General features: G+C 25.7%; 2 protein-coding genes across 2 annotated transcripts in view; one reads left to right on the forward strand and one right to left on the reverse strand.

The window, feature by feature from the left end:
* Positions 1-1,002: 1,002 nt before the first annotated feature.
* LOC116186833 lies at positions 1,003-2,334 on the reverse strand. The gene is made up of 2 exons (XM_031515261.1): positions 1,675-2,334; positions 1,003-1,143 (listed from the first exon to the last, which is right to left on the reverse strand). The coding sequence occupies exons 1-2, from the start codon at positions 1,972-1,974 to the stop codon at positions 1,003-1,005; spliced, it is 441 nt and encodes a 146-aa protein (XP_031371121.1). The 5' UTR covers positions 1,975-2,334.
* LOC102673138 (CAP-Gly domain-containing linker protein 1) overlaps positions 1,702-13,802 on the forward strand; it is an 18,079-nt gene continuing 5,978 nt past the window's right edge. Inside the window, exons 1-11 of the mRNA XM_031515234.1 lie at positions 1,702-1,838; positions 2,607-2,996; positions 6,544-6,612; positions 7,671-7,823; positions 7,905-8,099; positions 9,186-9,387; positions 9,994-10,213; positions 11,288-11,332; positions 12,301-12,441; positions 12,520-12,684; positions 13,206-13,226. Coding sequence (XP_031371094.1) covers positions 2,795-2,996; positions 6,544-6,612; positions 7,671-7,823; positions 7,905-8,099; positions 9,186-9,387; positions 9,994-10,213; positions 11,288-11,332; positions 12,301-12,441; positions 12,520-12,684; positions 13,206-13,226 — 1,413 coding nt within the window. The 5' untranslated portion in view covers positions 1,702-1,838; positions 2,607-2,794. The remainder of the gene's footprint in view (positions 1,839-2,606; positions 2,997-6,543; positions 6,613-7,670; positions 7,824-7,904; positions 8,100-9,185; positions 9,388-9,993; positions 10,214-11,287; positions 11,333-12,300; positions 12,442-12,519; positions 12,685-13,205; positions 13,227-13,802) is intronic.

Here is a 13,802-nt window from a genome sequence, read left to right on the forward strand (position 1 = left end):
TTTATAAGTGTCAGCATTTATTATAATGCATATTTTGTAATTGCATGCGTAATTTAAATGTCGATTTCGATTAATATAATATAACGACTTTTTGACTATAATTTTTGAATTTTTAACATAATATATTTTTTTATAGAAATTAAATAAAATACAAATATAAAATTTAAAAATTGTTAAATAATTAAAATATTAAGTTAATTTAAAATTATTTTGATATTAATAACTGAAATTATTCTGTTTATATATATATATATATACATATGTGTGTGTGTATATATATATATGTATATATAGTATTCCATTTAACGCAATAAATGATTTTTCGGCCATTTGCTATCTAAAAATAAAATTTTAAATAAAAATTTATCTGTACCAAATATACAAGAAATGATGATAATAAAAATTTTGAAAATAATTTGTTTTCACAGCAAAATCAAGGTCACCTTGAATTTTTCAAATAAAATCAAATATTTTTTTTATCATCATATTGTAGAAAATTTTGAAACGAATTTAAAAAAATAATATCATACTTTTTTAAACACAATATTATGTTTAAAATAACGGAAATAGAAATATTTAACTTTTTGTCACATTTTACTTTTGAATAATATAAATATATTTAACCTTAAGATTATTGAATGTAAACATAGAACATTGCTTAGAAGCAATTATTAGTGTGTCATTGCAGTTTCTTTACTAATTTTTTTTTATTTTTTCACAAATTCAATATTTTGAATATTTAATAGAAAGTCAATATTTTGCAGCTATATGTTGTTTTTCTGTATAATATTAAATGATATCGTAATGATCATACTGAATAAATTAAAAAATTTATTGTATTTGATATTTCATATGTATATTTTCATTGTACTATTATTTTCATTGTACTAATATTCTATTAAAATATTAATATATTTTTGATTATATTTTTTAATTTTCATTTTACTTATATCTTTTGAATTTTTCTTTCAATTTTATTAATCCATCATTCTCATGTTTCAGTTACATAATATTGTTATATACATAAGAACATGTCTGATCCAAAACCATCTGGAATAAGACCACCATCAAAAATTGGTCGACCATGCAGCAATTTACCACCAAGACCAGCAGTTCCACCATCACCTCCAAGACCATCAATGAGTAAGTCTTTAATAAATTTATTTATTACACATTATATTATATATGCATGTCTTGAAAAAAATTATATAATTTTATTCACATACATATTATTTTCTTAGCTTAAATTTTAATGTATTTTGTATGTTTAATGTTCTTTGTCTGCTACATGCAAAACATTTAATTTTTAATAAGAATTTCTAAATATTTCAAAAAATGGCATAACTATACACAGCTGTGTGGTTTGGTTAAAATAATTTATTTGAGAAGGTAATGCTAAATATTATATATAGATAATATCTAATCACACAAATATATTTGAATTTTATATCATCACAATATATACTTCATTATATTATTTAAAATATAAATATTTTATTTTATTCTATTTTTACAATATTATTTATAAATGAAAAAAGAAAAAGAAAAATCATTTTATATTTATAATCTGCATTGATAATAAAAAATTTAAACCAATTTAACAAATCATCGAGCTTGGTTCATACCTAGCCCAATGTATACATCAAGCGAGGAAACGATACAAATAAAGGGTTACAGTATGAAGCTGGGATCCGTTAATTCCCCACACCAAGTAAATGAGTACGCCCACGAGACCCTGAGACGAGCGTGAACGAATACTTTTACAAGCCCGAACTCGCTAACTTCTTGCGAGTCGTTCTTCCACCTCTCAGCGCAACGCATCTCGTCCGAGCGATCTGGTAAATATATCGACTTCTCATTAACAAATCTATGATCGTTATCGGTTACCGTCAATTTTGTTTCATTGAAGAAATTACAGATGCAATGGTAAAATGAATCCCTATTTAATTTTGTTGTTACTAACTTTATGATCATTGAATGATACACAGTATCATTTTTGCTTTTTGCAAGTAAATTGATTGTGTTTTCTGTTATGATGTTTTTTTTTAAAGCATTGGTGGATTTTCTTGTTGAATTCTTTATTAGGATTTATTGGAAGTTGATTTTTGTTAAGGTTTTATATGTTGTTCATCCTTCATATTTGAAGCTATTGATTATTTCTTAAAGATATAGATATATTTTAAAAATATTATTTTATTTCATATTTATTTTATTTCTTTTTCTCACTATTATAAAATTATATTTGATAAAATAAATTAAAATGAACTATTGGTTCTATCTTCATAATGGATATTTAACTTTGAAATATCAATTGTATCTTTAATTCTCTTGAATTTCCAAATACAGTTCCAATACAATACAATTCCAATACAATTATCAAATATTATTGTTTCTTATTTTACAGAAACATGTCATATAATTCTATTATATCATTATTTATAGAACTTAAAGTATCTTTTAAACTATACATCAAATAATTTCTTTAAAAATTTGTTTACTTCTTTAAGTTATTCCCATCATCATCACTTTTTAAATGTTTCTCCAACATCGTATATAGGTACGAATTCAATCTTTTTTATAAAGATTAAATTTTGATCTTCTTTTAGAATAGCCGCAAAATCTATATACTAATCTATTCGATTATTCATGTCGCGCGGAGCAGAAAGAGATGCTAGCCGCGTACAAAAGCTCCTGGTCTCGCATTGAGGGCAGCTATCTTGCCTTATTGGTTCATCTAGTGACTTCGACTAGGAAGAGACCGCGACGCGTGTAGTGCCGGTGCAGTCATCGTCGTATGACGCACATTACGTTATGCAATTTGCATGTGTTTATTGTACGCTCAATTTCTAATCGTGCATTCCGTCTTTCCTCCCACGTGCTTGCCATGCTTTCCATTTCGGGCAGAGATTTTCATGGCGTCTATCTTGCACCCATGATCAGTCGCGCACGTATTGCTGATCGGGTTCGAGTTTCGCAACACGATAGAAAAGCTCAAGGTAACGATGTCAATCGATTTCAATTCCACATGGAAACATACGTGGATACAATTTTTCGATATCTGATATTGATTATTAAGGAAATTCATAGTGATCCATGACTTTAAAATATTGATACTTAACATATCAAGATTAACATATTGAAATGTTATCCATAATTCTGTATTAAAAAAGATCACAAAGAAACTATTATCTTTTGTTTTTATGACTTTATATTATTATATTTTTATTATATTTTTCCTATTGAATTTGATAAGAATACTATTGAAGAAAATCGTGAATGTTATTTATTATAAATTTTATTTTTTTATTTATTTGATATGATATTAGATATATCTTTCATTGAAATTTTTTAATAATTTTCTAATATTACAAGTTACAATTAAATTTCTAATATTACAATTTATTAAAAATGTTAATAGACAAAAGTTAACAATTAATTTTTCATTCTCTTATTTAGAATGATCTATGATCATATCAAGAATTCATTCTCATTGCTTGATTAATTATCTTCAATGAAGATTATTCAATGCCTGTGTATGATGTTAAGATTTTTTTCTATGGTTCTCGATAATCAATATTTATAAAATTCATTAAGTAGTACAAACATATGATACAAATGTTTACACATATTTTTTCTTTAAATTTTATTAACATAATCATATCTTCATAAATATACTAATCTAAAATGATGATCTTTCCATCTGATATAATCAGTTTCATGGTTTTCAATAATAATATATATAATATATATATAATAATAATAGATACTATCGGCTAAATAGATGAAGAATGAAACTGAAAATATTGCTCATTTTAGATTTCTTGATATTTAAATCGATAACGGCCGGTTTTTAAATTGATTCACAAATTTGATTTATTTTTTTATTAGCGCCATTAATATAATATGTAATATGTTGTAATTCATTATCTCTTTTATTATTGATCAGACATCATTTAGATCCAAATATAATTTTCTATGGTCTTGATATTTTCTTAAATGACTTCATTATTTAAAATGCAGAAAATTTATTGGGAGATTATATTAAATTTCTTTTTTGTTGAAAAATTATATTTGTATTTTATGTATTGGATTGGAGAAGAATTTATATTTAAATGTTTGTTGTATAATTTTTCATAGAAATATTTTTAATTATAAATTTTAATTAAGAATTTAAAATAAAGAAATTTATTTTAATTAGGATTCATTTTCATATTATTTAAATTTTTTTATAATCTTTTTTATTTTCAATTTATTATTAATTCTAATAACATAAGTTTTTAACATGAATAATTTAATATAACTTCAATATGTTATTTTAAAAATTAAATGATATCGTAAGTTAATGATATTGAGTAAACTATGAAATATAAAATCGAAAAAATTTGAAAACTAATTTGATCAAGATTGTTTCAATGATATTGAAGAAATGAATTATCAGAACTTTTTTATAAAGATAGAAATCTGAATTCTCTCAATTCAGTTTCTATAGTTTTAATTTCCAAATAAATCTCATTAGAAATGTCTAAACTTTTAATTTCTAAAAAATTGAAATCATTAAACTCTCCAATTTGTTAAGAAAAATTTGATACGTCAGCATTCATTGAGTATGATTGAAAATGATTCTGAAATGATTCTGAAACAGAGATTATCAAGCTACAATTAAATGTTCATTAGATTAGATTCCAGGAACAAATTGCTATCTGACAACTATAATATATCAATAGTAATCGAATCGATACTACTATTAACCTTGTTTACATATGGATCATCCACATTCGTGCGGAACCAAGGTATCTTGGATTGTATGACTACACTACGTATCTTATTACCAAGTATACTATATGTTAAGCGGTCAAGGTATTTGACACAATACAATGTTTATTTTAGTACTCTCTACTCTCTCGTGTAGTATATTTGTCTTTAGAAATAGAGTAAGAAATCCTACTGTACTATATTATATAGTTGTTCATTGTATATAGGATTTACCTGGATTCAATTGGTCGTTGGACTTGCATTGTTTTTTCAGTGTACTCTTTTTTTTTTAGTGACTCATGTCTAACAATTTGATGCATTAGACGATGATGCATCGATCTTTATATAGCGTTTTGAAAGAACTACGTTTTAGCATTTGAAGATTGATTTTATAAGAATACATGAGTTAATATTTAAATCAAAACTTTGGATTTGGCATTCATTCTAGGATTTTTATTATCATTATACAATAATTTTATTATTAAATATAAACTATTTGTATTATTTTTTACAATCTATTCAAGAAAAAATAATACTTCTTCATTATTTTTTTATTGTTTTGATATTATTCACTTATCTTCTCAATTAATCGTCCTATTAATTTTTTATTACTTACAATAATCGTAAAAAAGCATAAACAATGAATCTATTATTACTCTTTTATATCTGTACATTACTTGCTTATTATCCAAATTACACATTTTGTCTCTACTTAGTTTTTACTATCATTCAAAAAATTGCATAATTTATTTAAATCTTAAATATTTTGTTTAAAATATCCTATGATGAAAAAGCATCTTTATACATTTTTATATGCATAGTTTTATATTCTATCGTTTCATTTTAATCGCGAATCAATCTCATCGAACAGAAAATTCTACCTACGCAAACGACCTACTACCACTGGCTCGCCCACCAACCACTCATGAATAGCTAATTAAATCGCGAATCGTGACATTTTTCTCTGATTTTTATCATAGGATAGTAGCAAGCTTCGAGATAATACATTCGTTCTTACGTTCTTATTGAATTATCATTGAGAAATCTATGATATAGAAAAAAAAGAAATTCTATTTTTTAATTGAATAATTTAGATTAAATGATATAATAAAGTTTAAAAAATTCCATAAGAATAATATTTTATAGTATTATATTATATTTTATGATATTATATTATATTATATTATATTATATTATATTTTATGAAAGAGATTGATCCATCTCAAATTTTATTTTATAAATAACTTTATAATATTTTATAAAAGTTTCACTATTAATCATCACACTTATTATATTGATTTTATATCTACATTTTCTTCAAATTTAATATAATTTTAATTGATAATTTTATTTAATAATTTAAGGTGTATATATATATATATATGAATTTATATTATTTAATTATCATAAAAGGGTTAAATATAAAATCCATATAGGCATAATTATCGATTCGAACACACCTCGTTGTGATCTCTTTTACATAATACTTTGCTTAATAACTTGGCCCATAGGAAATAGACTTCCTCTCTTACGTATCATCCAATTGTAATTAAAAAACCTATTATTATTTGTTTTATCATGCATAACGCATGATCGTAATATATGAATCTTCTGGCTACATTACAGTGACGTTCATTTAATTTTTTTTTCTTATTTCATTTTTATTTTTTTATGATGTTCAATCCTTGAACAAGGGTTGAAAATAAAATGCGGTAAGCTTGTTTGTTCCGTGAAATTATGCTTTCGTTTTGTATGATTTGCATTGTTTTGCATTGTTTTGCATGATCACAGGCCAAATGGATCATCTTTGGGAAACGCATGGCCGTCGATTAAGCGAGGCTGGCCTGCGCAGAGGATCAGGTAGGTGCTTTTTTTTTTTATTTTTAAATTTATTTTTTATCTCTTATATTTATGCATTATGTCCTAGTACATTTCAATAGAGAGATGTAAAGTTTATCGCCTGTTTTTTAAACATTTAAATGTATAAATAATAGATAATTAATAGATAATATAAAATATAGGTATATGTATATTTTTTTAAATTGTCAATTAGATCTTTTCCTTAATTTTGAATGCAGTAATTAATAATATAAAATTTAAAATTAATTATTCAAAATTTGTATTGTTATTTAGGAAAAGAATTTAAGAGAATGTACAATGATTGAATGTATATGTAGAAATATGTAAAAGATTTATTTTATATGCGTTTTATAATCGCATAATTCCTTCATTAATACGTGAATCACGTAGTTTCGCTGTTATATTGGCATTTCCAAAAATGTGATTTCCAAAGTATTTCAATCAACACATCTATGATCACAGATTTTTTCAGATATGACTAATCTTCTTTAAAATGGGCGATGGCTTTCGCATCACTCTACGATAACAATAATTATATACGATTATTGCATCGTCTTTTTTTGCGAATCTTCTCGTAGCTTTTTATTGTTGCACGTACGCTTGAAATGGCATCATGATTTAATTAATAAACAAATAAAAAAAATAAAAGATTTTAAGTATTCCATCCGGATAAGAGAGTTTTCTCAACACTATATTAAACATCAAAATATATATATATATTTCATTCCAAAATAAAAAATATAAAATTGTACACATTCACGAAATTTCTGGAAGCCACTTTAGATCAATTAAAAATTCTAAAACTAGCGAATATTACAAGAATCCCTTATCCCAATTCATCTTTCTGAAATAAATAAAAGGAAACATTTGCAATACAACATATAAGGAACAATTTGATCAATTCAATTATATCCCAACATCATCTTCTCGAAATAATTATCGCGATGAAAAAAGAAGGAAAGGAGTGTTAAAAAAGAAACTTAATAAAGAAAATTCCATCGAGAGAAGCAAAGAATTCAAGTGATGCCATTAAATACTTATAATTCCGCCCTGGACAGATAACAGCGTGGTCCTGACCGAGGACACGGACAGCTTTATAATCGGAGATCGAGTATGGGTTGGTGGCACGAAACCAGGCGCCATCGCCTATATCGGCGAAACTCAATTTGCACCCGGAGACTGGGCTGGAGTGGTCCTAGATGAACCAATCGGTAAGCCTACTTTCCCTAATTCTTGGTGAAGAGGAAATCGCATCTTCGATGAAAATTAACGGAACGGAATGGACCTCTCAGGCAAAAACGACGGATCCGTGGCTGGATGCCGATATTTCCAATGCGAACCGAAACGTGGAATATTTTCACGATTGACCAGACTAACCAGGACACCGTTGCCCGATACCTCTGAGGCCTCACCGACACAAAAGACACCCACCTCGCCACCTGATAGCTCGAAAGGAAGTCTCAGCAAGTCCATGTCTCCGTCTCTGAGTAAGGATCGCTGCAAGAGATACTCTCCTCGTCCGTAATGTGCTTGCATTTCTGTTTGAGAAACGGGGAATGAGAATTGCGCAAGAGGAATATGAAAGAATATGTTCTTTTTTGGTAGAATTGTAGAATAGAAAAGGAATCGTGTTAGATGCTCGAGAATTTTGTAGGTTTAAGATAAAAATTGATAGAATAATTATGGTAGATTGTAAATTGTAAATTGTGTACTGTACTTGTTTTATGAAAAATCGTTTACAAGTAAAGATAAATTCTGCAAAATTCTCTGTAAAATTATTTACGCTTTGTAAGGAATGTTTAGTTGCACGCTGTGTAGCTTTTAAAGACGCACTATGTAGGCTACTTTTATTACTATTGTGTCTAACATGTAGCAGGTTGTTTAATATTTTTATTCAGTATTTTGAATCTCTTTGAAAGAAACGATGTATTATTGTCTTTTGCAATAATACATTTCTCTGCATTTTTTGTGTAGCCTGTTTATTCACGTTTATTATTTATATAATTAAATTTTTATGCGTCAAGTTTTATGTGTTTAATAAATAAATTGAATATAGCTTCCTCACTTTCTTTTCATCGATTGTGAAAATTGTTAACGTTAAATGTGCATTCTTGGATATAATCCTCAATAGAGTTACATCTTAAATATAATATTATTCTATAGAAATATAACAAAACAAAAATGGAACATAGAAAAATTTGTTATTATTCAACCTTAAGACTAAAGTTCTAAAAATATCCAAATGGATTCACTAGGATTCCTTATAGTTCTTACAATTTAATATACTAAATATATTCATATTTACTTATATTCAGAAATTTCTAATAACATAATTATTAAATATAAATTTTGCACTTATTAAGAAACCGTTTTTTCCTTGTTTCTTCCAATTAAGGATTTTATTAATTATTTATTTACAGTCATCAATATTTACTTACAATATGTATATACATATAAGGATTTTTTTAACAAAATTATATTGTAGAACATTGCTTTAATATTTCTTGCATGCATCTTTTTTTTTCCAAAAAATTTACACGTTATAAGAAGAATATTTATAACTCGTCACGCAGACGCATCAATGACGAGTCTATCGTCCACGGTGTCCCAGAGAGATCTCAGAATAGGTGACAGGGTAATAGTATCATCCAGCCAAGGCAGCAAAACCGGTGTCCTCAGGTACTACGGTACAACAGAGTTTGCAGTCGGTGAATGGTGTGGAGTGGAATTGGATGATCCGATTGGAAAAAATGATGGTTCCGTCAACGATAAAAGGTGTGCATTATTATTTCAAATTTATAATCTGATATAATATCTCTTTAAAGATTTTCAGTTATTCAACATCATCTTTTTTTTTATTATGTGAAATATCCTCCATTTCGATGATATATATCATTTAAATACATGTAATCGAAAATTTACATTTTTAATATTATTCGTTTGATTGATTTTCTATTGTACAGTTATTTATTATTTAAATTCTTAAAAATACTTCCTTTTCTTAGTTCAAATTTATTATTTTTTCTTCGATATGTTTATTTTGAATGGCTGAAATGTTCACAATAGAGAATCACATACTTTCTGAAAAAGCAGCAGCGTGGGAAGAAATGTTTTGTTCAATCGGATTTCTTACATAATAAAGATAGAATTAATTAACGCGATTTGATCATGCTAAAGCTATATTTATAATCTCAATTATTAAATGCAGAACGACAACAACCTTCAGATTTATTATCATTATCTACTCTTATTGTATTATATTTTTTTAAAAAATAAATTAGATAAATAAGATTTTGGAATTCCATTAATTTATAATAAATTCTATCTATTTAATTTCTATTTTCTGCATTCACTTTACTAACTAGTTTAGCATTCATTCAGGTACTTCGAGTGTCGACCCAAATACGGTCTGTTCGCACCCGCACACAAGGTCAGCCGGTCACCAACCAGCAAAAGATCATCATGTATAGTGCACAGGCCAACAGGCGCCGCCTTAAATACGTCCCTAAGGAAGACCGGTTCCAGAGAGTCATTGGTCTCTGTCTCAAGCATAGTCAGCACTACCAGTACAGCTACTAGAGCTGGTGTTAGTGCCACGAGGGTAAGATTCACGGTACCAGAATGAGGAGGATGATGGCCTGCAGCTTGTATCTTCTCTCCAGAACGCAGATTCCTGACTATCTATTTTTGTTTGATTTCAGTCTTTACTCGAACAATCAGAGGATTAAAAGGATAAATTAATTGGATATACACTTTCATCCATAAATTTAATTTATATTTTTGTTCTAATGTAGCCAATCATACTTTTTATTTTTGTTATTAATATTTTTTTATTTATTTATATCCTAATGCAAATATCTAAATTTATGGATTATAGTATATATTGTATAATATTAATATATTGACAATCAAAAATATTGAACTATATCCCATTTTATATTTATAAAAGTTATCGTTACACTTTGCTTTCTGTTAAATATTATGAAATTTTGAATTTTTTGTATATGTGTATATAAATGTATAATTTTATTTTGATTATTATTTTGTAAGAAAGACAAATTGTAACAAATTGAGATAGTCATCTTAATATTTTGAGAGTTGATATATTTTGTTTTAATATTAAATATATAGCTTATTTAGAATTTGTATTATTTTTATAGAATACATGATAGAATCATATGAGAAGAGATCGTAAAATCATTCTCTGATTGTTTCGAGTAAAACGAACATATTTCTTTCAATTTGTATGAATAAAGCATCATTTTTTTTTGTTAAACTGCTTTGAAATGCGTTTGCGAGTGGAACTGCGAGTTGTTAGCTTATTAGTATCAGTTGATGTTATTAGTTTAATATAGTTATAGATTTGTAGTTATTGTTGCTGTTCTTGTTAATAATGTTGTCAAATATTAGATAAAGTTTAATTCACGACCCAAAGAAATATTCAATATTTATTTTTGAACTCATTGTTTGACTTTATTAAACGCTTAAAGCAGTCATGTATAATAGTACAGTATTTTTTTCACAGAGTCTTATATATTTTTTTATCGAAAATAAAAAAAGAAATATATTTATTTATTGAAAGTAAGTAAGAATAGGAAAAAAGGAGTTCTCTGCGATTTAACTGTATGGCTGTTGCATGATATATTTTTGTTTTTTGTTGCATCCAAAATTCCAGAGGCCTGGTTTGCGCACTTCGACACCTGCACGAATTACCCTGCAGGTGAGATTATGATCTAACATTTATTTTGGTTAATTATTATTTCTTAAATAGAAATGTAATATATAATATATGATGTATACTTCATTTATTCAATATAGAAATAGATTAAAGAACATTGTATCTATATTTTTGCATAATTTCAAACATATAATTGAAAGTGAAGTGTTGTCATAATGATTCATTTAATCATTGTAGATAGTATAAATTTATTTGTTAGTATGTTACTAGTTGTATAGTAGATAATAAGTAGTTTAAAAAAGTGATACTTGTATGTGATGTTAATAAAATCATCCGTCCATTCCTCTTAATTTCCTTGATTCTTACCTAGAATTCTTACCTAGATATTTATTTTATAAATTCTTTCTCTTTTTTATGGATAAAAAATATTTTAAGTTTCCAATAAAAAGTTCAAAAATTTATTTTGGTATTATTTATAATGCAAATTACATTTATTTAATTAGATGTCATCAAAGCAAGTGTATAATGAATAATTCTAAATATTATGCTTTTGAAATTCATATTGAAAATAAAATATATTCATATTAATCGTTGATGACATAACGTCGATATAGCAATAATTAATTATGTATATTTCAATTGTATCACAAGAATACTACGCGCTTTGCATTTTTATTCTGGAAACTTTATATGCATTTATATGTTTTTCTCCTCCTATTTATTGAAAACTGGTTCTTCAATAACTTAAGAATTAAAAAACAACGGTAAAAGTTTATAATTGTAAGCTGAAAATATATATATCATACATAATAACATACAATAAACATATAAGAATAAATATACAATTTATAAATATATAATAGACACATATTTTGATGGCAATAATTAAATATTTTTTTTCATTGAAATCATAAGAAATAATACAATTTTTGTAATAAATTCTTTTAATAAATAATCTCTGAAAATAATTTCTACAAAGTTTTTTCTTATATGCATTTTCATCATTTTAGGAAACATTAAAAGAAAAGGAGCAGGAAATTGAGATTCTTCGAAAGGAAAGAGATTTAGAACGTGAACGAATTACAAAAGCTGCAAATCAAGCAGATCAGGCAGAACAATCACTTATATCAATAGTAAAAGAATATGAGCAGGTTGTAACATTATACATATTACTTATGTAGTTCATTTAATATTATAATAATATTTTAAAAGGATAATTTTAATTTTAGTATCGAGAAAAAATGCAAAGAACAGTTTCTGAAGCGGAGGTTGCGTTTTCAAAATTACTCGAGGAGAAAAATGCACTTGTTTTGCAATTGGAAGAGGAGAAAAGAAAATGTGAAGACCTTCTGTTTCGTTTTGAAGAAGAGTCAATTAACAAGGACGATATTCAGGTATACATTTTTATTGTATAATTTTTATTTCATAAAAAATATATGTCAAAATATTAATTATTTAGAAGATATATAAGGTAAGTATGAATAATATAATGAAAAAGAAATTTAAAAATCAATCAAATCAACAAATGCAAAATGAAATAAAAAATATATATCATTTTTTTATATTTGTTCTTGTTTCACTTTGTTTTGTCAAATTTCCGTTTCTTTTCTAAAATATTATATAATTTTATATACCATAATTATATAAAATTAGAATCTAAATTAATATGCTTTTTCTAGAATTAGGAGCTTATACTATAATAAATGGTGATGGGTAAAGCTATAATATACATACAACTCAATTTAAAAAAATATGAGATATTAAAATTATTTTTAAATCATTAGTGATCAATGCTTATAATTGTATTTTAAAAAAACAATTCAAAAAATAAAAAATGAAAAATTTCATAAGGTATATTGACAACATTTGTATTTAGGCTGTGGGTTAACGCAAAAACCTTATCGTTTATTTTCAGAAAGAAAGAAGTGAACAATGTGTGAGTATCCGATGGGACACTTGGCCGTTTGAGACAGACAAGGGGTTGATGACGCTGTTTTTCTGCACCGCTTATACTTGTATTATCGTCACTATAGTCATATTGTTTAGCATTTCATCGCAATTTTGTCAAAAACGATAATGCCGCAGTACTTCCTCTCTTTCTTTAATTCTTAATTTTTTTAAATGTTAAATATCAGAATTATAATGATGATATTATTATTTGATACTTATACAATTAAGATATATAAAAATAAGAAAAGAAAAGAGAAAGTAAAGAATATAGTAAAGAAATCGTATTTATATAATACATAAATTTAATTATTATGCTATTGAAATTTGTTAAAAAGGTGCGGGTTTAACACGCTTTATGGTGCACTGCAAACGTAATTGTTTTCAGCATTGCTTTTTTCATGCTAAATTTATGCTTTACGTATAAATCAATCATTAATACGTAATAAGTATTTAAGTTAATATGAAAAATTTATTTATCAATGTAATTTATTTATCTATGTTTATTTATTTATTTATTTATTTATTTATTTATTTATTTATTTATTTATTTATTTATTTATTT

Source organism: Apis dorsata, unplaced genomic scaffold (assembly GCF_000469605.1).
Source record: "Apis dorsata unplaced genomic scaffold, Apis dorsata 1.3 scaffold_59, whole genome shotgun sequence".
Classification (NCBI taxonomy): domain Eukaryota; kingdom Metazoa; phylum Arthropoda; class Insecta; order Hymenoptera; family Apidae; genus Apis; species Apis dorsata.